At 32.4% G+C, this 26,296-nt stretch overlaps 1 protein-coding gene across 1 annotated transcript in view; it reads left to right on the forward strand.

The window, feature by feature from the left end:
- The window catches only part of LOC127709409 (uncharacterized), a 41,661-nt gene extending 16,549 nt beyond the window's left edge, over positions 1-25,112 (forward strand). The window contains exons 2-7 of the mRNA XM_052214936.1: positions 12,243-12,554; positions 13,824-14,180; positions 14,498-14,644; positions 15,948-16,016; positions 19,160-19,253; positions 22,257-25,112. Coding sequence (XP_052070896.1) covers positions 12,243-12,554; positions 13,824-14,180; positions 14,498-14,644; positions 15,948-16,016; positions 19,160-19,245 — 971 coding nt within the window. The 3' untranslated portion in view covers positions 19,246-19,253; positions 22,257-25,112. The remainder of the gene's footprint in view (positions 1-12,242; positions 12,555-13,823; positions 14,181-14,497; positions 14,645-15,947; positions 16,017-19,159; positions 19,254-22,256) is intronic.
- The last annotated feature ends 1,184 nt before the right edge of the window (positions 25,113-26,296 follow it).

Below are 26,296 nucleotides of genomic sequence, written 5' to 3' on the forward strand. Positions count from 1 at the left end.
GAGATTATGTCGGCGTTACAGAGTAAATAACATGTGTTTATTCCATTAATACAATATTGGAGACAACAACCCGGCCACCAAGATATAGTCAATAGTGCTGAATGTAGCCTTATCCAATACAAATCTATCAATCAATCACAAAGTGGCAAACATTGATCTTTGAAGTCTTAAATCTGAAGAATTCAGGGTATGAATACAAGAAGATTTGCAAAACATGAATTATATGAAAAAAGAAGTCAATCCAACGACAAAAAGCAAACAAAAAACCTATCAAGTATCTTTAGGAAATGGTCTTCAATAAGAGTCCTATAAAAGAATAAGGAGATATGGTATGATTGTCAATGAGACAACTATCCATCAAAGTTAAAATGAAGTGAATGTAATCTAGTCTATATCATATGTCAAGCTATATAAAATCTGGAAAAAACTATAACAAGTCATTTCCTTCGTCAAAACGAGGCGTTATATATATATGAAACTGTAATTGCAATTGTAGCCTACTTGCATTTCTAATTTTGATATTCATGGAAACTCTTTCAAAATTAACATAATATTAATTTTGTTTTTAATACTAGATTTATTTTCGTTACCAAATGTCGCTACTGTACTATTTGACGTTGTTTAATAATTATTACGACGAAGAAAAAAATACATCATTTTCTTCTGCAATCATTACATTGTTTTCAAGTTTCAAGTCCAACTAAAAATGAAATAATGCTTACGTGAATACATATCAAAGAGTCTGGATAGGGTTTACAGAATATCAGGGCAAACAATAGAGAATAAAGTAAAAGGCGAAAATTTTAAACAGTATAGAGGAAAATAGTTCAAAACAAAAGAGAATGCTGGTGTGGTAATGTATTCAGAATAGAGAATTTCGGCAAAGAAGTTAAAAATAGAGAAACAAGACCCAAACACCACCACCAACACACTATAAATTAGACTTATTTAGTGACTAACGATTAAGTTTAATATGTATGTATTTCCCGTTTCCACTAGAATCATTTTTCTTTTCTTTTCTTTTCATAATCATGTTAATATTGACGATTTCTCTGTTTGTTATTCAACTTCATTTTTTTATATACTAGTATTCATTCTAGTCATGTTTCAACAAAACCTATATATCTCGTTACTGTCTGACAATATTTTTAACTCGAACTCTACTTCGTCTTGTAACTCGATTTCTCACTCGAACTATTACTCGGACCTTTTCTCGAACTCAAAGTATAACTTAAACTTTAAACTCGAACCCAAACTCGAATACGAACTTGAACTCAACTTAAATTCGAACTGGAACTGGAACTCATTTTCCAACTCAAAGGTTGATCACACTCTGTTCAAAATTTGAAACAACAATATAAGCATTTATCCCCGGCTTAAATTAAAAAGAAGATGTGGTATGATTGCCAATGAGACAACTCTCCACAAGAGACCAAATGGCACAGAAATTAACACCTATAGGTCACCGTACGGCCTTCAACAATGAGCAAAGCCAATACCGCATAGTCAGCTATAAAAGACCCCGAAATGACAAATGTAAACCAATTCAAACGAGAAAACTACCGGCCTAATTTATGTACAAAATATGAACGAAAAACAAATATGTAACACATCAACAAACGACAACCACTGAATTACAGGCTCCTGACTTGGGACAGGCACATACATACAGAATGTGGCGGGGTTAAACATGTTAGCGGGATCCCAACCCTCCCCCTAACCTTGGACAGTGGTGTAACAGTACAACATAAGAACGAACTATAAAAATTCAGTTGAAAAAGGCTTAACTCATCAGAAGGATACACATAGAAATACATCTAACAAATTCAAAGAGGGGACGTGGCCGGGTACTAGTATATTTCTAGAATTTTTATTGGTTAACGCACGTCGTCACAAAACCCATAGCCCCGGGTTGTTCCAAACCCATATACCCGGAGGTTGCTACCTATTACACCGGGGAACTTCACGCGCGTTTTCCTTAGTTCCATGGTTGTTCCTTGTTGTCTTTGATGTTTGACTTTCACAACATTGGGCGCCAAATTTGACCCATTCCAGTTCCTCTGTCTCTGGATTAAAAACGTCTTATATTTGACCATCTGAAGGGTTGTACCAAAAGTAGTACCCTACGTTGCTTTCACGTTACACTTTGTGGTCGAATTTATCTAAAAAACGCCAGATTTGGACTAAGACCGGGGATGAATTCGTTATATATGTTCACAGGTGGTTCATACCTGTAGATATTTTAACACCCTTCTGTACGGCTTCGCCTCAGGGTGAACTTGGATACTTCAGGGTGTTAAAATATCCATATCCACGGATATGAACGCAGCTATCTTATATTGTATCTCTTATACAACATGTATATTGTAGATTGTATCGGTTTTTATTGTCTTTCTATGGCTGCATGTTTTGTTAATCTACTAAAATATGAATATTCATTACCCAGCTATGACGTTTCGACCGATGTTTGCTATTGATTCTGCTAGAAATTCTGCTTCCAAGATTGACTTGGCATATGCTTTCTTTGTAGTTAGAAAGTTTTTACAAGTCACAGGTGTTTTATTACAAACTTTAATATTTCGGTTTATTTTCATTAAGAATTTACAACCGCCTTAGTTATGTGAATCGTAAAAAAGTATATAACATACACACTTATTTTGTTCATAAACAACTTGTCATGATCAAGAGACACCAACTACGTTACCTTTATTTTATTATCTCTTCTACTTCTTGAAAAATGAATGTTTAGCTGATTGATTTTCGAGAGAAAAAAATTAAATATGTGTAAAATTAACTGAATAATATGTTAAAAAAAACGTGTCTTCTAGTAATTTTGTGTTGTTTATTTAATTCGTTCGTACTTTGGGGATTGTAAGATTTTACTAGGAATGACACTGTGTTTTTAAAGTTTTAAAGAGGATTAGGGTGGGGAGGGGGGGGGGGGGGAGCACTTACTATGTAATGAGTGTTAGGGATGAGCCGCTGGAATAGGTCACTATTTCATGCTCCATGATATATGAAAAGGGCGAGAAAATCAGATTAAATATATTAATAGGTTGCTTGATTATATCATAAGTATTTGAAACTATAATCAGTTGTCAGTATTTAATTTCGGTGCGGTAAAATCAGAGTCGTAAATGCATCAGTTATTTGTCAATCCACTAATCTCTATTTATTCCAATGTGGTATTTCCACTGATGGTAGTTATAATATAGCTAGATGCTATAAATCCGACCATTTTGACATGTGCACCTAATTAACATTCAAAGGTTTGTATGAATGAAACATGATAACAATTATTAAAAGAAATTCCATAGTGTCAAGAGTAATGTAACTTTTTATCAGTTTTTCATTATATAATATAAAACCCTGTGAAAGTGTAACTCTCTGGGAGTGTTACCACATTTATCTTACCAAACAAATTTTATTGTCTATTGAAATTGAAATTTCTTCAAAATGAAAGATATAAAAGGGTCAAATAGAGGAAACTGAAAAGCAAGGTGTGTACAATTGCGTTGCTTCTTTACATAAACTTGATGATGAGCGGGACCAAAAAAAAATCTCTATACTAATGTACCAGAAGATGAAAAATATCCAAATATATCTATAGGTTTGTTTTTTTTTAATTGATATATGACAAGGTATATATTTTTGACAAACAAAATATATGAAAAGGGTGGGGTACTTGATGTCTCAGCTGCTCACCCCTACCAAAAAAATATTGAAGTGTCCCCACCCCCCCCCCCCCCCCCACCCCCCTCCCCTCGAGGCTATCGCAGCCGTATCATATTTTTTCTAATATTTAGAATGTATTCGCATGTGGTTTATTTTACAAAAGGCAGATAAGACTGGTGGATCCAGGATCTTAGGTGAGGGGGAGGGGGGCACAAACTTAAACTTTCGCCGAGCGGAGCGATGCGAACATTTTCTTAAGTTATAATTATCGAAATGTCTTTTATTAAGCTGAAGACAACCCATGCTTTGCAAATTTTAGGTGGGGAGATGCACGCCCGCTACGTCCCCGCATGAATCCGCTTCTGATATAATGCCATATCAATATATAATACTAAAATCTAATTTGAGTTGGTAATGCAATTTTACAAATATCTGATCAATTAACGATTTCTGACATGTATCTTTATACATGTGAAAACTTGATTTCTAGTTTTTAATACTTGCATTGTGTTTTGTATAATATTCTCATCCCGCCTTGTGTAATATTATTTATTTACAGTTCTTACCAGGCCGGCAGGATATTCTTTTCACCCCCACCCCAAATAAAATTAGTTGGATACACACTTCGGAGGTATGAATGGGTGGGGAAACTATAAAAATATTAACCTTCAAAGGCGGATTATGGGAGAGGGGAGGGGCAGGGTGCCCCAGCTCATCCTTTTTAGCTACATTTATAATTATACAGACTGTTTACTGTTTTTCTGAGTTTATCTCCGAACGTCGTCTCGTCGGGGTTCCTCCCCCTTTTTACAGATCCGCATCTGACCTTGTGGTATATTGCCCCTGAACTGTGCACCCATATCATGTATTATATATATAGCATCGGAAAGAGTCTGATTCCAGCGGATCACCCCTAGCACTCAATTCATTTCACTCGTCCTTCCCCAGGGGTTACTACAAATTAAAATTTTTTAACAATTTAGGAAAGAAATCTGTTGTGTTTCACTCCTACTTTACAAACCCGAATTCTTTTATTTTAACGAATGTGTTGGTTCGTATCAGCTGTGTATTTGTTTTTTCTGATTTCCTTTTTATTTTACTTTTCTTTCGATTTGATACATTTGTTTGCATGGCTTTTGCAAGAAATAATTTCTCTGAAACAAGTTTTTAAATAAAAATATTAGTTGGTAACAAGAACAAAAAATGGACCAATTTAAGTACACATTCTCGGATGCGCTCGACTAAAGTAACTCAGCACGACGTTTGTTTGTATTTTTTCAGGCTGTTTAAGACCTTTTGTAAACAATAAAATCTAGGACATTCGAGTTATCTATATGTTTCCAATGCTATCACTAAAATTTTCTGTCGATACCTATTTTTTTGCATGGCACACGGTTTTTCTCTGACTTTAATGACGGCTTTTACTAAATCCATTGCATGTTGGATATGTACTGATATTATAATCTTAGGATGTTTACATGCTTTATTATAAGTTGTCATTGGCTTTCAACTAGCTGTCAGTAACTGCGAGTACTCTCAGATCTATACTTAGTGTCTTTAATTGTTAGGCAGTGGCTTTTCTTCCGGTTAGCCGGAAAATAGCAAAAATGTCTATTCTTCTGGCCATACGGATGGATAGCTTTACTCTGCTTATATGCTGTTATTCCGGCCATACTCTACTGGTTAATCCATGAAACACACCTATTCCGTCAAAATAAACTGTTTTTCAAATGAGATCAAAAGAAGCATACAAACATCTAGATATTGATATGCAGCAAATACATTTTTGAATTAAAGTCACTATTAGTATTGGAGGAAAACAACTGTGCAAATTGTTTCCATTCTATCATTAAAGCAAATCAAAATGCAAATTAATTTACTGCAAAGTATACAGCTTATCCAGATTTGTTTTATTCTAAAAGAATTAAGGAAAGGGGGGGGGGGGGGGCAAAAACCACTCTCCTTTTTGTTGGTCTATGAGTCCGTTTCCTGCAAGGTTACGAATCAGGCCACTAACTTATGGCTTCAATGGAAATATCTGATTCCCAAAGAGGTTCCTGAATTTATCGTTTCCTTGAAGTTTGGTTCAAATCAGGTCGTGAAATGATTTTGAACGATTTTTCATTTAAAATTTCTGTGATTTTTAACACATACATGTAGAAAATAAGAGAAAATGGTAGGCACAAGTAACCCTGTCTCAAAAGTAAGATTGTGTTTACGATAATATCTAACAGAGAAAAAAACATTCATTATTTTTAATTCAAAGAAAAACAGAATAAAAAAGGAAGAGGGGTTACACCAACCCTGTTATCCTATTCCCAGTCCAGGCATATCAGTGCATTTTCATAGATTTTTAGCCGGAACAATAGAAACTCTGTTTTTGATATTAGAGAAAAAGGAGGGATATAAACCCTGCCTACGGTTACCTATAATTGCTTTCATCCACTTGATTTAAACTTTGATGGATAGTTGTCACATTGTCAATCATGTTTTTGTCCATTTGGATTTTTGAGTTATTTATAATAAACATTAGTATAATGTAGACACTCATGCATGCATTAATCTCGTCATACATTTTCCGTTATTCGGTGTCGTGTGATTACATTTTCACTGTCGTATACTTGTCTGGCACTTTTTTTGTACAAATCTTTTTAATTTTAAAACTACTGAAGAAATCATATAAAAAACATGAAACTTTAAAAATTCAATGAAATTAGATTTTGATATTTAAACATCCATTTCTATTGACAAACTCTTTCTTGAAACTTGTATTACCATATTAATAAATATTGCGATACACCGACATTTATTATTCTTGTAACAAGGTCAGTTTGTGACAATCTAACAGAAACCATTTGAATGATAGTGCCAATAGAAATTTAGAGGTCTTTGGGTCTGGCATAGGCGTATTAAAAGACAGCTGTGTTGTTTGAATATTGGTGATTTTGTTACCGCTAAAATAAAACCAATCTAAATATAATTGTTATATAATTATGCACATTCACTGTAAATCAGCATTTCACGAATTCATGATTTTTTCTGACTGTTAATGACACCTTTACACTAAATAGATTAGATGTTGGATGTGTACTGATTGATATTTTAGTCTTAGAAACTTGTTTTTTTATTAGTTGTTATTGGTTTTGAATAAACTGTCAGTAACTGCCAGTCCTCTCATATCTGTTCTTAGTGACTTTCTTGTTGTTGTAGGTATATATAAATATCCTGCCACGTCCGGTCTGTGTTTTGTTAAGATGTTTTTTTTTCTGTTTTGTAATGATCTAACGATCAAAGCCCTTATCAACTAAATTTCATATCTAATGATTTAAGCCCTTTTTCGGGAACATTTATAATAGTTTGTTATTATGCTGTATTGTTTCATCACTGTTTCAGGTTAGGAGGAAGGTTTGGCTCCAGAAAACTAGTTTAACCCCGTTTCATGCAGTATACTCAGAGCATGTATTTCAGTGGTAGTCGTTTGTAGTTGTAATAATATGTATTTTTTGGTCCTTGGTTTGTACATGAATCGGACCGTTTTCTTTCTCGTTAGAATTGTTTTACATTTGTCATCTGGGGGCCTTTTGTAGCTTACTAAACGGTGTGGGCTCATTATTGAAGGCCAACGGTGACGTATAGTTGTTAACTTCTTGGTCATTGGGTCTCTTGTAGGGAGTTCATAATTACCCTAAACATTATTCTGACTATACAAGTGATTGAAATTAAACAAACGTCCAGTGGCAAATATTTGTTATCACTTATATATATATATAGTAAAATATGATAAACCCCCGTCACACTAGACCAGATCGTACTTCGATCTCTGAAAAATAAATTCAAATGTCGACGGTCGTGGTAAGGTTTTCATAATCGTGATGAGCGTGGAACAACTTTGAACATGTTCAACCCAATCGTGGTGCGGTCGTGGAGAAATCAGGTCGTTGTAAAAGCGTAGTGAGAGCGCAGTAAGGTCGTGGTAAGATCGTACAGGTTGCTGTACCATCGTAGCAAAAGCGCGATTCTAGTCGGAGAGACTGAGCTACGATCTCACAGCGACGTTACTACGACCTTACTACGACAATCACATTCTCCCCACGACCGAATAACGCTTCTACTACGACTTTATCACGTTTATATCACCCTGTTCAAGACCATAGTACGATTCTAGCACGCCCATGCCGTCCTCATCACGCTCTTCTTACGACCTGACTATACGTTCATACCACGACCATTTCGAGTTCTAGTCATGCTCATTGTCATTGTCAGATAAAATATAAAAAAAGCTCTCCAGGTTTTGTTTGAAACATCAACTTCATTTGAACCATGAAAATACAAGACCATGTAAATGTAGTTATTCTTCTACAATCATTAACACAGAAACACAATCTTAACGACCTGGCCATGATATTGTTATTGAGAAAGCGAATAAGAAGAATAAAAAGAAACTTTAGACTTTTAGGCCTGTTGGGGTTGATCTTAGTTTTCCTCCGAAAGGAGGCTCCAGTGTGGTCATTATGGTCAGTTGATGAACGAGTTACGATTCGAGGATGAACCTTCCTTCTTTAATTTTCTGAGAATGCCACCAGAGATGTTCGATGCATTATATTTGAAAAAGTTAAACCAAGAATCAAGAAGACAGATACTCTATATAGAAGAGCCTTGTCGCCTGGTTTCAAATTTACCATCACATTAAGACAATAAGCTACTGGTGAAAAGTATTCTACCTAGCAGTATGACTTAAGAGTTGCACGGAATACTGTAAGCAAATTTTTACCCGAGGTTTGCCGAGCAATAGTTGAAGAATATAAAGATGAGGTGATTTCATAACCAACTGACCCAAATGATTTGAGGGATATCGCAGACGAATTTCAAAAGAGATGGAACGTTCTGTTATTGTGTTTTGTACTATGGTAAATTTTTGTATTCTTGTCTTTCCTTTTTCATGTTTTTGCTAATGTTTTTTGTCTATATGTCTTTTTGTGTTTCTTTTTTACATATGACGTGGCTCTGTACTTATACATCCCGTCATTGTGTTATGGTCAATTTTAGTATTCTTGTCTTTCATTTTTGCTTATGTGCTTTGTCTATATGCCTTTTTGTATTTCTTTATTATATATTGGTTTGTTTTTATAGTGATTAAGATTATTACACAATGTTGACTGCTGTTCCCCAATTTTTGACATTTTTACCTATTGTGTCTGTTTGTTTTGTTCACACATCGTTGTCAATATAATGGAATTGTATGCGACTGCCATACAAGTGGGGGGGGGGGGGGGGGGGTTAAGCTAGCTGTAAAACAAGGTTTAACGAAGATGTTTTGAATAACTTCTTTATTTAAATGTGATGAAAGAACGATGCATCACAACGACAACTTGTTCTATAATAAAAATATCCGACAGGTACATTAATTTTGTCCTTCAAAGGTTGTATCACTTATCATGCTTATTGAACGCACACTCTTTTGTAACATTGTTGGAACACATACAGGATCAATGATGTTTCATTATGCCTGTTTGTTGGATATAAGTAATAAATGATTGATATGAATAAATCGTACAAATCAAGAAAACCTCTAGTGTTTTGATTATTGTTAAAATCAGTTTTAAATGATTAATCATGATGATGCTTTCGTAAAAAAATAATCTTGGAGACCAGATCAGAATTAGTTTCAATTTATAACATTCATAAGGACATTAAAACTTTTTAAAAGTTTGATGCAAGTGAATAGACCGGTGTGCGTAAACACACTGTGGTTAACAATCTTAAGACTTTGTGAAAATAAGATTATCAGTAACAATTTTAAAATAAATTTCATTAAGAGATTAACTTTTTTCTGAATACATTTTACATTATATATGAAATAATTTAATATATCGATTTTATACGGTGTTAATTTGTTTAATCGTTGCACAGTATCCCTTCTTGTCATTTGTTAAGTTAAATATTTATATTTTGTATAATGAACACTTTCATAACGATAAAAATATTAACTAATTCCCCTTTAAATCAAGATCACAGGCATAGTGTCACATCTCTTTGTAAGAATTCAAACAACTGTGATGTTATAACTGTAGGCTGGTCGGATAAACTTATCACTCGAAATGATATTAAACAGAAGTGTGTCTACTTAATCTGATTAGATTTTTATTTAGATAGTGTACGTTCAGAAGATAATTATTCGTTTACGAATACCCTGCATTTTGTATGTGTCTTAATTCTTAACGTTCCATTATGACCATTAATTTGACAACTGCATACTATTTAGGAAATCATTTGATCACGGATAGGGCTCAGTTTAAAAAAAAGACATAATGCTAAATCTGGAGTTTATCGATAAATCAAAGCTATATTTTAGGATTCTTCCATGTACAAGAAAAATGTCTACAACTTTATTTGTTGATTGAAAACTGGTTTGAATCTCCTCAAAATGTGTGAATCCTAGTTTAACCAATGATTCATTTAACAAAAGGTTATGTATTACCCCAACAAAATAGGGAAAAGGCAATGTCATTTATAATTTAACTTGAAACCATTTTTATCGTTATTTTGTTGTTATCAGAGTGTCTTATACACTCAATAAATAAAGTAAATATCTGCATATACAAAATTGATAACAAAATATACTTTTAACTGTTAAATTCATTTGTTAATTGTCGTTATTTTATTTGGAAAAATTACACCATTATCATCAAATGTATTTATTTTTTTATCAATGTTTTATTGTTCAAAATGACAACAGTCTTAACAACTACGTTTAATTTTTAACGTCTTTAAGGCCACAACAATTTAATTTCTTGTTCTACGGATTTGTCCACTCCAGAAATTAGTGCGAGCGAGCGTTTTGAAAATTAAAAAAAAAAAAATTACAAATTTTTTAAGAGAAGCTTCAAAAGTAAAGGCGACCAATTATATATTTTTTTTTTGAAAAATAAAATCATAGGTTCATACAATATTGATCAAGATGGTATGAAATTTGATTTACAACTTGAACTTTGGCATTTCTTTAATATATCAACTGCTGATGTGTTTTTTTCTGTTCACCAACATGTAATGCCCACTTTTAATTGCATCATATTTATGGCTTCTTGTATTACTGTTACTTTCTAAGAACATCAGATATCGAACTGAATAATTCAATAATTATTTTAACTGTCTTAAATGATTTTCATTGAACTTTCATAGATGTCTTTCCTCATTCACAAGACCTGACTTATAATCAGAAACAAGGCGGGTGTCTTGCAAGAAGCAGGAGTTGTTTATCCTTCCCGAACACCTGAGTTCATCCAAGGTTTCAGGGATTTATTGTGTTCGTTAATGTGTATACTTTTTATTTTTTTGTGTTATACATGTATGTTGGTTGTGTGTTTGTTCGTCGTGACTTTGATAAGAAATATGTGTTTATGCTCGAGACAGTTTAAAGGATCGCGATTTGACGTCGATTAAAACGATCTGACAATCGCTAATAAATTTAGTAATAATTTAATTTTGGATGTAACACGTCTTCTGATTGGCTGAAAGTGTTTTGTCTATCAGCTCATAGACATAATTTTGTCATGCGACCGAGACGTTATCAACGTTTTTATCATGATTTACTTCTTTTTATAATTAAATTTTAAGAAATGACTTTAATATGTTTTCTGTCTATTCGAAATAACATAAAAAATGTGGTGCACACTTTTAAATAACACGCTACGCGGGTTATTCAGTGTGCACCACATTTTTTATGTTATTTCGAATAGACAGAAAACATATTAAAGTCATTTCTTAAATGTTTACAAAAAAACAGGCGCGGGAAATACACCCAGTTACATTTCCAGATGCTGGAAGCGGGAATATTAAAAAAAAAAAAAAATTTGTTTAGACAAAAATATTATGGGGACTGGTCTGTCGAACAAGAAATTTAATTGGTGTGGCCTAACTATATGATTTAAGATGAATAAAAGTAATTAAAGTAAACAGATGTAAACAGATGTAAATCACTGCAAAGTAATAAAGACATTTTGAAAATTCACATCATCAACATAAGATAAAAATATAATTATCAAAGAGCAATAACCGCAATTTGCCCATTTAGTCGATATGGATTACCTCCCATTGTCAAATATTCGAAATAATTCATATAGCGGGGATTCGGGAGAATTTTAGGCGTTTCGTAGAAAATCTGACAGTTGTTCCTAACGCCCTGATATAAACGCCACTCAGAAATAACTTTTTTCTCCGAAGAATTTCCCAAAAATAGTCAAGGGGTCCAAAAAACGAACGAAAAAATTAATTGAAAATCAAAATTTCTTCTTATATTATGGATTTCCATAATTTTATGAATTACGAAATCTCATAATATAGCAACAAAATTATTCGAATAACTAATATTATTGAATTTCATAATAATGTGTTTAATTAGGATATTTCATAATATTATGCAATTTCCTATTTGCCTCGACTGAACAATTTAGAAGCTTTTGTACATTTGTTTTAGGATTAAGTTTTTCGCCTCTTATGCAAGAATATTAGGAAAATTGATTTGACTTTAATTTTGTATGAAGTAGTACCAATAAATTTTTTTTTTTCAGAAGTTCAAGCATGTGAGAATATATCTTGTTTCATGTGGAGAAAAACAGGCATACAGATATCTATGTCGTGTTATATTAAAAATGTGTATTCATCTATACTTATACTTGATCCCTATAACACGACGCAAGCAAATTGTTCAGCATTTAACAACACATTTGTCTGTGATGCACTGCCGGAAATTGGCGCATACTTCAATTCTTTAAAAAATGAAACAGTTTTACAATGGGATATATCACATGAATTGACAACTGGCAAATGGTTGTGCATTCATGGTGTAGATATAATCGAATTGTACATAAACCCAACAAAAGGTAAGATTAAGGAACATGCGGCGTTGTGTTTTGTAAATAATTGTATAATTACTCAAAAGTTTATATATAAATAATATTCGTACAGTTAAGGAAAATATTACATGTATTTGTTCGAGCTTTTCTCCTATATCGAAGCGAGTACAAAGAAAATTTATATTTTCATACATTGAACATATATTGTTTTTACTCTGTAATTTGAAGAAATCGAGATGACTTAAGCGCGGACCGCAATGAGGACTCCAAATTAAACTGTGAGTAACTATTCCTCGCAACAGAAGCACGATACCAGGAGACTATAAACGTATACTATTACGTTATTCGATTTGTGTTATCAATACAAATGTATTTGTATATTAGAAAGGTTGTTTTACGGATAACAGATTTTATTTTTTCACCTGTTAATTTTGTAAGCAGTTCACTGTAATTTAAAATAATGCAGCTTGCTTTCAGTAAGTAAACAAACTCATCAGAGATACCTGAATTACAATTTTGTACGATAATCGCGCGTTTCGTCTACAAAAGACTCATTTGTGACGCTTGAATCAAAAACATTTAAAAGGCCAAATAAAGTTTGCCGCTGAAGAGCATTAAGGGCCCAAAATTCTGAGAGGTTTTGCTAAGGTAATCTATTCCTGGGGTAGACATTTCTTAGAATATGTAAACAGGTAATTTATATTAAGTATTGTAGTAAGTGATATCAACAAGTATTAGAGTATCCAATAATCCGTCAATTGATTGGACAAACATGTATTAAATCTTAATCGGGTACTGCCGAAATTGAATTTAAGCGTGCTACTTCCAGTATAATGTTCAAAATCTATGATTAGGTCATTCATCAAGATTTGGGCGATTTCAACATTCGTTTAAAAAAAGGGTAGAGTACAGTGACCCTGAAATGTTTTTGTTTGATTTATTGACTGTTTGGTTTTTTGCAGTGTGCTTAAAAAGTAAAAATAACAAAAATACCGACCTCTAAAGAAAATTCAAAACGGAAAGTCCCTTATCAAATGACAAAATCAAAAGCTCAAACACATCAAACGAATGGAAAACAACTGCCATATTCCTGACCTGGTACAGGCATTTCCTTATGTAGAAAATGGTGGAATAAACCTGGATTATAGCTATCTAAACCTCTCACTTGTATGACAGTCAAATGAATATAGCCAACGTATACTTTTATTTATACTAACTGTGCCAAAACAAAATTTGCCTTGTGTTTTTATTTTTTAGACATATTTTATTAAAAAAAGCAAAATTTTGACCTTTCAGGCTCACACTTATCTATCAAAATAGGCATGAAAACAGAAATACAGATAAAAAACGACACGTATTTATTTACTTTCGAATGTAGTTCTTGCCTTACACCTTACGGCAATTCTGTTGAGTTCATATTAAATAACAATATTCTGGATGTACTTCGAGAGAACAACAGGAAATGTTATCATAAATCGGGGGAATGCAATTACAAAACTTGTGTATGCTGTAAAGATTCTAATAGATATGTTTTGAAATATGAACTGCCGACAAAGACACAGATAAGTTCGTCTGGGTGTAGGATGAGATTTAACGATGAAAACCAGCAAGGCCTCGTGGTAAAAGAAGTACTTTTACAATTCAACGATCTTGGTAAGTAATTTTTCACGTTAAATGTTTCTGTAAAAAGAACTTTTCGTAAGACAACATTAACTATCTATCCTCTCTCTCTCTCTCTCTCTCTCTCTCTCTCTCTCTCTCTCTCTGTTTATCTATCCACCTATCTTTCTATCTTTCTTAATTTTAATATAGCAACATTATGATTTTTCAACACTTTCTATTCATAAATATAATTGTTGTTATTTGAATTAATTGATTTTGTTAAATATGATCTGTTCGTCTTTTATGTTCATTGGCGTTTACTCGACATTTTATATTCGTTTACATGCATTACGTAATATTTTAATTAGAAAGACACAATTTATCGCTGTTAATCTCCCGTGGAAATGGAACTTACATAGGATTTAAAGAGTCAGAGATCATATCAACAATAAAAAAATCAACAAAAGAGACAACAGAAAAAATTGAAACTGCACCACCAAACAAGAGTTTTTCAAGTAAGTAATTATTTAGTTCAAATTTCTATACACATACGTTGAATCTAGAACTCTAAATGTAAGATAAGTATTGGGAATTATTTCAACAGTTAAGTTAGAAATACGATTTACCAGTCAGTTATGTTTAAAACTTCATGAACGTTTGCAAAAACCAATTATCGAAAAACCTAAACGGCATAATTATTTTGGCGTCCAGTTTATACCTATAATACCTAAAGAAGGAATTGGACGATTTTTCAGGAAAAGACGTTTGTCCATCTGAACAAAATATAGTTAAAATTGTACAGGTTATAACTGCATTTTTCAGTTTCTGCTAGCAGGCTTAAAATTTCTTTGCGTTTATTATCGAATGCATTTCGTATGCAAAATTCTCCCAACAGTAGAAAAATTATGAAATTATATATATTTCTTGGCGAAGACTTATCTAATTGCGTATACCATTCCAGTAAATAAGTAAGTTCTTATTACTATACCTATTGGTTTCAGCAATAACTTGCAATGAATCTGATTACAAGAAATAAATAATACTGGTATCTATGATGAATGAACTCATCATAGATACCAGAATTAAACTTTTGTACTCCAGACGCGCGTTTCGTCTACAAAAGACCCACCAGTGACGAGTTTATTGATATATTTGAATTCTACCATCCAAATACACAGTCATGTGACTTAGCAGAAGCTTTGTCGTTGCAACAAAAATATCGTTCTCTTCATAATTCGTTTTGCTGAGTTTGGTCGGTTCAGATTAATTGGTATCAATATACTTAATGGTTCTGGCAGGGTGGTCGCTTAAAATATGTCATCACATGTAGATAGTGTAATATTATAAAATATGTGAACGACATTGAGGAGCTCGTTCATGCTTAATTTTGAAAACAAGTTACATTCTCATTCTGGTTTTGCAGGATCATAAATGAAAACAATGATGTGTTAAAGACGAAAGGGTAGTTTGCATATAACATAATAAACAAATATTATCCTAATACCCACGGAAATGTATACACCAAAAGAATAATCAACCATTTTGACTTCATCGATAAAGAAATGTTTTTGCTTGTTTGTTAGATGACATTTGAAACAGTCCATTAGCATTATTCGATTCATTGACATTTGACCTTTATTACAAATATCTGGTATATCGCTGTGTATATCCATTTACATACTATAAACTCTAAACTGACAGATTACGCAAGCATTAATTGTAGTATATCTTAATACATCCACACCAACTTCTGTGTGCAGGATGTATTGTCCTATAGTGTCATTCATACGGTTTAATTTGCATTTTGAAATATTGTAGATTTGTATTTTGATTTTGAAAGATCACACATTAGTCCGAAAGGCCATAAGGAATTAAGCTATACTCATGGTAAGTGATGGATCATTAGGATTAAGTCTACTGCAAATCACCAATAATTTAAATAAAATACGAGAAAGTTCAGATACAAAATATACTGCTTACACATAATGGTCACATAATGTATATCAACGACAGAACATTACAAATAGAAGTAACATTCACATATGATTTTAATCCCTTTCTATTCGATTTAAGGACATAGATGGTACAAAGAGTTTGAAATCATCACCAATCAATCTAAGTTATTTAATTTGATTGAATTGCAAACGTATATGGTCATCAAGGTGGATGCGAGAATTAATTTTATAAATTTTACTGTGAATTAAGCTCTGACAAACTAAACAATGCCTATAATTGCATAAATGAATTATTTCAATATCATGACCAGTTACATAATTTTTCAAACCACAATATTTTAACAAAAAACAACTAAAACAAACAAACAAGCTTTTTAGCTTAACATACGGCAATGATTTTTGTTTATTGTCGAAGACGTACGACGATCTATAATTACTTTTATACACATCCTTTGGTCTCTGTTCGACATGTTCGTGTATCGGAAATCATACCACATCTTTCAATTTTATATCAACAGAAATTTCGAACATTTACAAAGGAATATTTTAACAATTTTATGTGCTGTATAATAACACGTATTTTAAAGTTCGTTAATTTCGCATTCAGGTATATTCAATTTGATGATATCCTTTCGCTCAATGACAACTTTCAGAGAGTGCTGTATTCTCATGTTTCGAATATCATATGTCATGATGAACCTACCTTACAAATACCACTGACAATAGAAAGACTGATTCATATTTGTATCTTTTTACTGAAACAAAAAAGTCTTTTTCGTTCGATAGATGATCAACATGACAGTTTCTTCATTGTTTAATTTCCTGTTATCAGTAATGAAATACCCTCAGTGCCATTGTATGGCCTTCAAAAATATTGTGATGAAGTATATTCAACCAGTGGTGTCAATCAAATGTGGATTGTCAAAAATTCTAAAGATCTACTGCTAAATCTTAGATCACAATCTCTGTAATTTTTCATCAACATTAAGACCTTGATTTTTCTACGCTTTACACTACTATTCCCCATGCTCAATTGAAAGATCGACTTCACCATCTCATTCAACAGAGTTTTTTCTGTAAAAATGGGAATCGTAGATATAAATTTCTTGTTTTGGGTTATACTAATTCTTATTTTGTGAAGAACCACACTGATTCTATCAGAAAATACACTGAAGATGATATTATCAAAATGCTGGACTTTTTAATCGACAATATATTTGTTGAGTTTGGAGGATTGATATTTCAACAGACAGTCGGTAATCCAATGGGTATTAATTGTGCACCCCTTCTGGCCGATTTGTTTTGTACTCGTGTGAAGCAGAATTCATTCCGAACCTTCTAAAAGACAAAAAGAAAAAGCACCTTGCGAAATTCTTTAACTTTACTTTCAGATATATTGATGGTGTCCAAACTGAATAACCCATTTTTCAGTCAGTACTTGCATCTCATATATCCCAGTTAACTCGAAATTGAGGATACTACCGACACTAGAAGGACTGCTCCACACCTTGCTCTTTTCCTCAATATTGACACAGATGGACGACTTCACACTAAAATCTATGACAAACGGGATGATTTCAACTTCCCAATTATCAATTTCCAATTTCTCAGCAGTAACATACCCTCTGCTACGTCGTTTGGTGTTTACATATCTCAATTGATACGTTATGCTCGTGCATGTTCACACTATACGGATTTCATATACAGGAGTGTGCTCCTTACGCAGGAACTGCTCCAACAGAGTTATGAGGAGGAAAGATTAAAAATGACACTCCGTAAATTTTATGGACACCATCACGAATTGTTTGATCTATAAGATGTGTCTGTGTCTAAACTAACTAACGACATTTTCACAATTAATGTTAGATTGTGGTTTACCATCTACGCCATCTGTCTGCTAAGTACCGAACGTGACCTATTCCCGAATATGACTGTTTTGCCGAGTGTGAATTCGCATTGCTATACGACGTGTCTCGGTATTTATACATCCAACATTCATGTATTTAGTTATGATGTTTCTTTTGTAATAACGGTTCGATATTGTGTTATGTCTTATCGTTTGTGGTTTGATTCATTCTGTATTTTCGGTACATTTCACATATGTCTTATTTTTCAGTATAGTCGAGTTAATTTCCATTTTCCATGGATAAAGTATTGTGTTAGTTCGAATAATTATGACGTCGTCACAGCATTAATTTAAAATAGTCTTTCAAGACCGTCATAATCATGATAATTATTTGGACTAGTATTGTGAAAATATTTGTGAATTTTTGGATCTCGTTCCATATAATTGTATGAATGTCAAGATTATATATACGTCACAAAAATACGTCACTTGTTGTGGCGTTGATCCATTCATGTGACGTGCAGTTTGTGGTGTCCTGTGCTGTCGTTAATGGGAGATGTCCGTTGTTTTTCTGCGGTTTACATGTTGTAATGTACTATTATATTATTTATTTATGCATTTCTCTGTGCTGAGTGTTCTTGTGTTTGTTTGTATTGTATTCCTGTCACGTAGTGTTGTCATTTTAGCGATATGTTTTAACATTCTCATATAAGCGGGAGGTTTGGCTAGCCAGAAAAACAGGTTCAACCCACCATTTTTTCTTAAAATGTCCTGTACCAAATCAGGAATATGGCAGTTGTTTCTATGTATGTTGGCGTTTGTTTTTGTTGCAGTTCAGTGTTTCTGTTGTTCCGTTGCTTTTCTCTGATAGTTGATGTGCTTCCCTCGGTTTTAGTTTGTAACCCGGATTTGTTTTCTCTTAATCGATTTATGACTTTTAAACAGCGGTATACTACTGTTGCCTTTATTTACCTATCTCAATTTATACATTATATGAACATCATTAGCAGGAATGGACTTATAACGCAAATCATGCTCCAAATGTTATTAATAAGGACGAGTGAAAGCGATATTATAAATATTTTACTATTACCATCATGAACTGATTTTCATATAATATAGTCTCATGAATAAACATTTCACACAGTTTAATATAATTTTTCAAAGTAATAATGCTAAAGTATTTCTTCTCCTGCAATATTTATTCATTTTTTTTTCTTTTTCTTTAGATTTTAGAGATATATTTACCAGACTAGCAGTTGGGTTTGCAATTGTAATATTCATCGTGGCATTGGCATGTTGTTGTGTAACATAGGAATGCAAGTACGGTATATTATATTTTAAAACTGCCACATCGTTGTATAGCTTTGCCTGGTGAATTTTAATGATTTCGACATCTTGTAAATTTGCTTTAATTGTGAATAAAAACTTACAAGGAGCTCATAATTTCCTAACAACATAATTGACGGCAATTTTGTTAGTGTAACGAATATAGTAAATGATATTTATACGCCTTTTGTTCTAATAATTAGGTAGACTCTTCTAATAGGGCTTGGCCAGTACGTCATCTCAGAACTATTTTTTTCATATTTCAGGTATCGAACTAAAAGTATGTCAGTTGTATTTATCAATACTTCTTTAATAGAATCAGAACTGCTTTTGATAGAGTAAATTTTAAATACAAAGGGAAATTTGAAAATCATATACCCAATGAAACAGACAACGACATGGTAAAATATAAAAACAACGAAAGGGTAAAACGTGTTATCAAAAAGTAGAAAAATATCTTAAGAATGTTAGCCGAATACTTCTAAAACAATCATTTAAGGAAGGATCATTGATAGTATTAGTGTAATATTTCAATCAAACCTTTAGCTTTTCTCATCTTTGATGGTCAGGCAGAAACACTTATCAGTCCGATATAAAGGTGTTCCACAACTTAATTTGGAAAGACCTTATTTTTTCTTTAAATTTCCTTAATTTGCATATATCTTAAAGATTGTTACAGATAGAATTGATCTGAAATGGCAACGTGCACAGGAACAGATGACATAATTAATTATTTGTTATCAACCCTAATAAAAATTGTTTTCCTTGATATATTATACACAATTTTGAATAGTTATATTTCGAGAACAGGATGTAGTAAAGACATCGGACCTTAGACACAAAACTTTCCGACCATCTGCTCAAAAGTCATGACTAGATAATTCTTTAAAGTATAGTTTTTTGTGTATATCTTTGAAACGGTAACCGATATCAACCTACCATAAACTGCAAAAATTATCAGTATTTTAAGATCTTTAATTTGTGGTCAATGTCAAGGGCATGAGAAAATTTCACCTTGAATTGCAAAGGGTACTATAACCTTGACCTTGTAACTTTTTAAAAGGTCAAGTGGTCCTAAGTTGAATGGTGGTAGTCCCATGTCTCTACGACTCCAGATCTCAAGTTCGGTTTTGCATCATATATTAAAGTATTCATTCATTGTGCCCTAAATGAGCTACGGAATTGCCCAAAGTGTTGTGACACTGTTGTATTTCACATGCAGATCAGTTTACACTTTGCAGATTATTGATAACTGTAATCGTTTGAGAGGTATTGCAGTTTGACGGGTGGGGGGATATGTTTAACATGGCTATATGTTTTACTAAATACCATAAACATTTGACGAAAAACAAAGAAAAATAAGCAGTTTGAAATTTTCATGTTATACATTGACTTTGTAGTAACATTAACGATACCAATTATTCTGCACGTGATGTGCATTTCGACAATAAATTTCTCTGCAATGATGCTTGAGGCCAAAATATTTGAAATTCCAAAGCTTATTAAAAAGATGAATAGCTATAAACTAAAAAGGCCAAAAAGTATGACCAAAGCCGGGCAAGGAATCAGAGCTTTGTTTCGACAAATTCAGTAAGTTTCATAAGTTCTATTTATAAAATTGATATTGCATCATTTTTTAGACTTTGCCAAATGGGGTCATGTGACATATCAATTGATTATTAAATGAGCTCTCTTCAAAAATGAAAATTTTAATCCCCTTTATCATCCTAAAGAGAAGGGTGAGGTCATTAAGTGTACAAAATAAATCTTACTAAATGGTGGTGTTGTCGCATATCAAGTCTACATTACAAATATCATACTTCAAATCTCGACAATTTAAGTGGATAGGGTCATTAAGTGCGAAAATTGAAAAGTTTAAAAGGTATGCTTCCCGCATATCAAGTGAAAGGTCGTTAAGAGTACATTACAAATATCAGACTTTGAAGGGAAAAACCTTTCAAGTGTTTCACAATCAATTGAGATACTTGTTATATGATGAGTTTTCTCTCTTGTCATTCATCAACTTAGCGAGTGCACAAGTGTATTAGGACCTGACGCATCATGTGCGTTCTTCCCGGTTTCTGACGGGCTTCGTGTTTCTAAATCGTTGCTCTTGAGTATTAATTTGCAGAGTAACATTGTCGTTTTTGGAGGATGGTGGTAGCTTTGTCATGTTTTATTTTTTTTATTTCTTGTTGGTGTCTTTTCTCCTCTTTTCTAAGTAATTTCAAAATACTTCTTGAACAATCTTTTATTTTCTATTAATGAATACACTTATGTGGTATGAACCAAGTTGCAATGCTTGCTTGAATATCAAAAGCCTCTACTTTGAATTGTTCATATGTTAATATTAAGTATATTGCTCAATACGTTCTTGCCTGGATTGCACTAGATGTTGATTTAGCTCTCTGCTTTGCTAAACCAAATCATTTGAAGTTTTTTATCGACTTATCTGTATGAGGAATTTTGGAGTAAGAATATAACCTGGTCGACTTGGAGTGACAATAAGTTGTCCAGTAGAGTTAAATAAATTTAGCTATTAACTATTTGTCAGCTCGTTCGTTTAAGCTAAGGCTTAGCATTTAATTTCAGTTTATCTATGGTTTTGCTGCTCAGATACTAATACATTCGTGCCTTGGTACAGTGTTTAGCGTACATAATGAGAATTGAGGTATCGGTATTGTATTGTTATATAACATCATGGAATATCCATTTATAGTAACGGCATACTTTAATTGAAAAAAAAAAAAACGTTTATGAACTTGAAATAAGTTGATTGATAAACATATATATCTTTACGTATTTATTTTAAATCAACAATTTGTTAGTATTATTATTACTTGCAGATTTCTAAATGCAAAAATAAAAATGTGACAATGTAAAATCTTGGAATAAAAAAAACAATACATACCTGAAATCAAATTTAATAATAAAAATGTCATTTGTATGCATATTGCATTTCTTTAATTCAACATAAAGTTTTATTTATTTTTGTAGGAGAACATCGAATATTATAGTAAATCTAAAAGACATCGAGATGAATCTCAAGGAAGATACTGAGAAACTAAACAATCTCAGGTAAACTCAATGTGAAAGGCAAAAACACAGACGGAAAAGCTACGTCCTTTGAAAATGGAGGGGATTCAATGAAAGCGCGTGTAGAAAACCAAATAGGCGAATATCACTTAGGAAGATAGTTTTCTCTACCAAACAATAGTGTAAACCAAATAATATTCGCCAGCAATTTATTTCCATAACGCGAACATAAATCATAAACAAATGTTTCAAACGTGCATAAAGGTTTAAAATCGCGAAATTTATTGGACCAATAGTTGGCGGGAAAGGGATAAACTTTAAAAAGGTATGTATCTTTCTGTCAATAAACGCAAAGGCCTTCAGTTGATTAACAATGAATACACACAAAAAAAGAACATTACGTCGGACCATGATACTTAGAATTTTGGAAATAACCTGTAGAGAAAAAAATGCCACAACAGTTTTCAAAAGATACAAGCATTAATTAAATGGATTCCGGGTAAAAGGAGAACAACTGTTTAAAATGAATATTCATCAACTGCAGTTACATTTTTCTCAATAAGATTGGTATGCATTATGCATGTCCTTTGCAATCTGTTCATTTATCTGTTTTCTTAATTTATTCATATAGATTTTTAATATATTAAGTAATGAAACTAATACTACCGAAATTGATACTAAACCATGGCAAGCATAACATGAGTCCATTGATCACATGTGGGACATTATCGTGCAAAAAATTAATCAGTGAGAACCCAGATGTACAACACTTGCTGAACCGATAAATGGCTTGATTCAGGAATGGCAGATGTTCCAACAATTTTAACTCTGACGTCTTGCTATGGGAATGAGAAGACGTTTAAATAATTTGCACCGAAAATGATGATGGTATATCCCAAAAGGCTTTAGGTATTTTAAACGACATTACATATGGGAATATTTAGCTTAAGGAACAAAGCCGTGTTGCTAATGCATTTAAAAATATGAAAATGAAATGCACATTGATACTTTTCATTGGTATTTTATTGCCGTTTTTTCTACTGTAATAAAAATAGTCATATAGTTTACCCAACATATGGTTCAGTCTTGTTCCTTGGTATTAATACCAATTGTGATCTAGGTTTTCACTAAATATCAATAGATTTATAAGTTTATGATTTGGATTGATCCATGTTGTTTAATACTAACGTTTCTTATTCTAAAATGAAGCTTTGCTGAAAACCCAGGTGGTTATTAACTTTTTTCAGAGTGTTAAAATATAATGCGATTTTGTAACTTTTAGTTTTTGTTGTTGTTGTACTTGGTTATACTGCCTTTTTATTCATATTCATAATGTAAATGTACACCATTTTTATACATTTTAACATCAAATGAAATATTTTTATTTAAACGATTTACACAATGTTGCTCTTGTACATCGTTACATCTAAGCTCATAAAAACAAACATATCGTACCAATTTTGTAACTAACAAGCTGAAACCTCAAAATGTTTGAATTCGAATGAAACATATAAACCATGCACATATATATGTTATATATGTAATGATAATTTTGCTGCACCTACACATACGTTATTTTTCCCAGTAAACTTTACCTTTAAAAACTTACAAAAATGCATTTCGAAGGTGTTAGATTTCTTGCATGAACCTTATAAGAAGGAATACAAGTTGAATGACAGAAATGTATTTAGTAGTGTGTAGATTTCTTCCATTAAAATAAACGTAGGATTATGAGTTGCATTCCTAATAGCTACAAGAGTATGACAGTCTTAAAAACAGACCAAGGCTTGGGGTAGCAAAATAATTAATGTTCTTATCTACTTCATATATAAAAAATGAAGAGCAACTCAAATAGTGTTTACTGCTCGTAGCAATTTGAAAATGTTAGGTAATCAAATGTTTGATAGTACGAAATAATGAAAATGACATGCATCCGAAGCGCTTTTCTGGATTTTCTTTCATCGGGAACGCTCAAACCCAAATATTTGAAAGTCAAGAATGTATAAGAACCAAAACAGTTGAAGAGCTATATGACCAAAAAGGACCTAAACAGGTTTTTTGTATTTTCAATAAATATGAGGTCTCCCAAAAAAATTATCAAAATTCAATACCATTTTTTTGTGGCAACTACATGCTTCAAAATTATTTATGTCAAAATAATCCTAAAAAATGGATAAAGGAATGCCAATTTAAAAAGGAACATTAATTGAACAGAAACAGAATAAAGGAGACAAACAATCAGCAGAGATTATCAAGTTCTCAAATCGATATCATTTTCTTAAGTGACGACTAATTTTTTTATTCCTTTTCACCGAAATTGGTATATTGCAGGAAAAGTAAAAATGATAAAATTATTCTAATTCAAGATAATGATCAACATCTTCTGAGTACTCTTCTATTTCATCCTCCTTAACACTTGTCTCGGTTCTGCTTGAAACTTCTGGTTCTAAGTAATATTCCTCAATTTCTTCGTAGGTAGAAGTCTCGTTGTAAATATTTACATTGTTGATCTGTCCAGGTGCAGCAAGATATCTGTGATGTATGATTTTATTAGTTTAATACGTGTTATATTGGAATTACTAACCGTAAAATTTAACAGTTTTACAGATAATATGTTTTTAGAAAAAAATCTATTTGTATTATGTTGACACCGGCAACATATTTGCATTATATGGGCATGATGGTTATTAGAATTTGTCTGATATTTTTAATTATGCTATGTGAAAGCGTTTCAGATGACGTTTGTAAGTAACATATTTTGTAAAAAAAAAGTATTCTATTCAGAAATAAACAGAAATAAACACAAAATACTTTCTTCGTCCGTTGTTATTAGTTGTTTCTAATATTTCATTAATGAATATGAAAATTGAAACTACAAAAATGTATTCATACATGTTCTTTTCTGTAAGGATAATACACAAAATGCTAAGTCTTGAACTTGTTGCAGGTGTTAAAACATTCAATATAGTACAATTCGATCAATTATGAACTGAAATTAAAGTGTCTATTTCCTGAATTCAAAGTTTTCAAATTCATTCCTATCTGAAGGACCAGTCCTCAAATCTTCTCTTAAACGTACACCACACCTATTGCAATTACAACATTTATACTTTATGCTGGATAAACGTTGACGTCTTCATTTTCAACCTTCTCACTACATCTGGTAATATTTACCGTTCACGAATAATCATAATGACCATATGTTATATTTGATGTCTTGAATAACGACAATATCACTCTTCTACAAAAATTTTCACTCAAAGAGTTGATATACTGATAAGCTAAAAATATAAGTTTGAACCTGGACTGTTACTGTTACTGCATTGTGTCCAAGCTTATTTAACATAATGAACAGAATGCAAAAAGAGAGCACACCGATACGTTTTCCTAATAGGTAATGTATTTGAGGTAGTTAATATAAATCTTTAAACTTAGCAGATCAATCAACAATTATTCGTCATCAATCTTCTTTCTTCTAAATAAGGAAAGAAAGCTGTCTTACATCATCGACAGATATATCTAATCCTGCAAACACATTCCATTTCAGTAGTGTTTTGTTTGTAAATGACATTACATTAGGTGTCCTTACAAAAATCGTTGAAATGCTTAATTAACATATTGCACTTTTTCCAAATCTACTAATATCCAGTCCATCACAAATCAGTCGATTAAAAAACTGACAACGCCATGGCAAAACACAAACGAAGCACAACTGGAAGACAGTGTACAAAACTTAACATAGAAAACTTAAGACTGAGCAACACGAACCCGACAAAAAAACCTGCGACGATCTCAGATGCTCCGGAAGGGTAAGTAAATTCTGCTCCACATTATATTATGGATCGAATGCGGTATACACCATTCATTTATGTCGTGTACACAATCTGACTGAAATGCATTGCTATAGGACAAGAGTTTAGTTACATGTCATAAAAAGATTGAATTCGGGTGTATCTGATGAAGGTAAACTTAATTCGATTTTGGCGCGAATTTTAGTTTGG

Source organism: Mytilus californianus, unplaced genomic scaffold, assembly GCF_021869535.1.
Source record: "Mytilus californianus isolate M0D057914Y unplaced genomic scaffold, xbMytCali1.0.p SCAF_7, whole genome shotgun sequence".
Classification (NCBI taxonomy): Eukaryota; Metazoa; Mollusca; class Bivalvia; order Mytilida; family Mytilidae; genus Mytilus; species Mytilus californianus.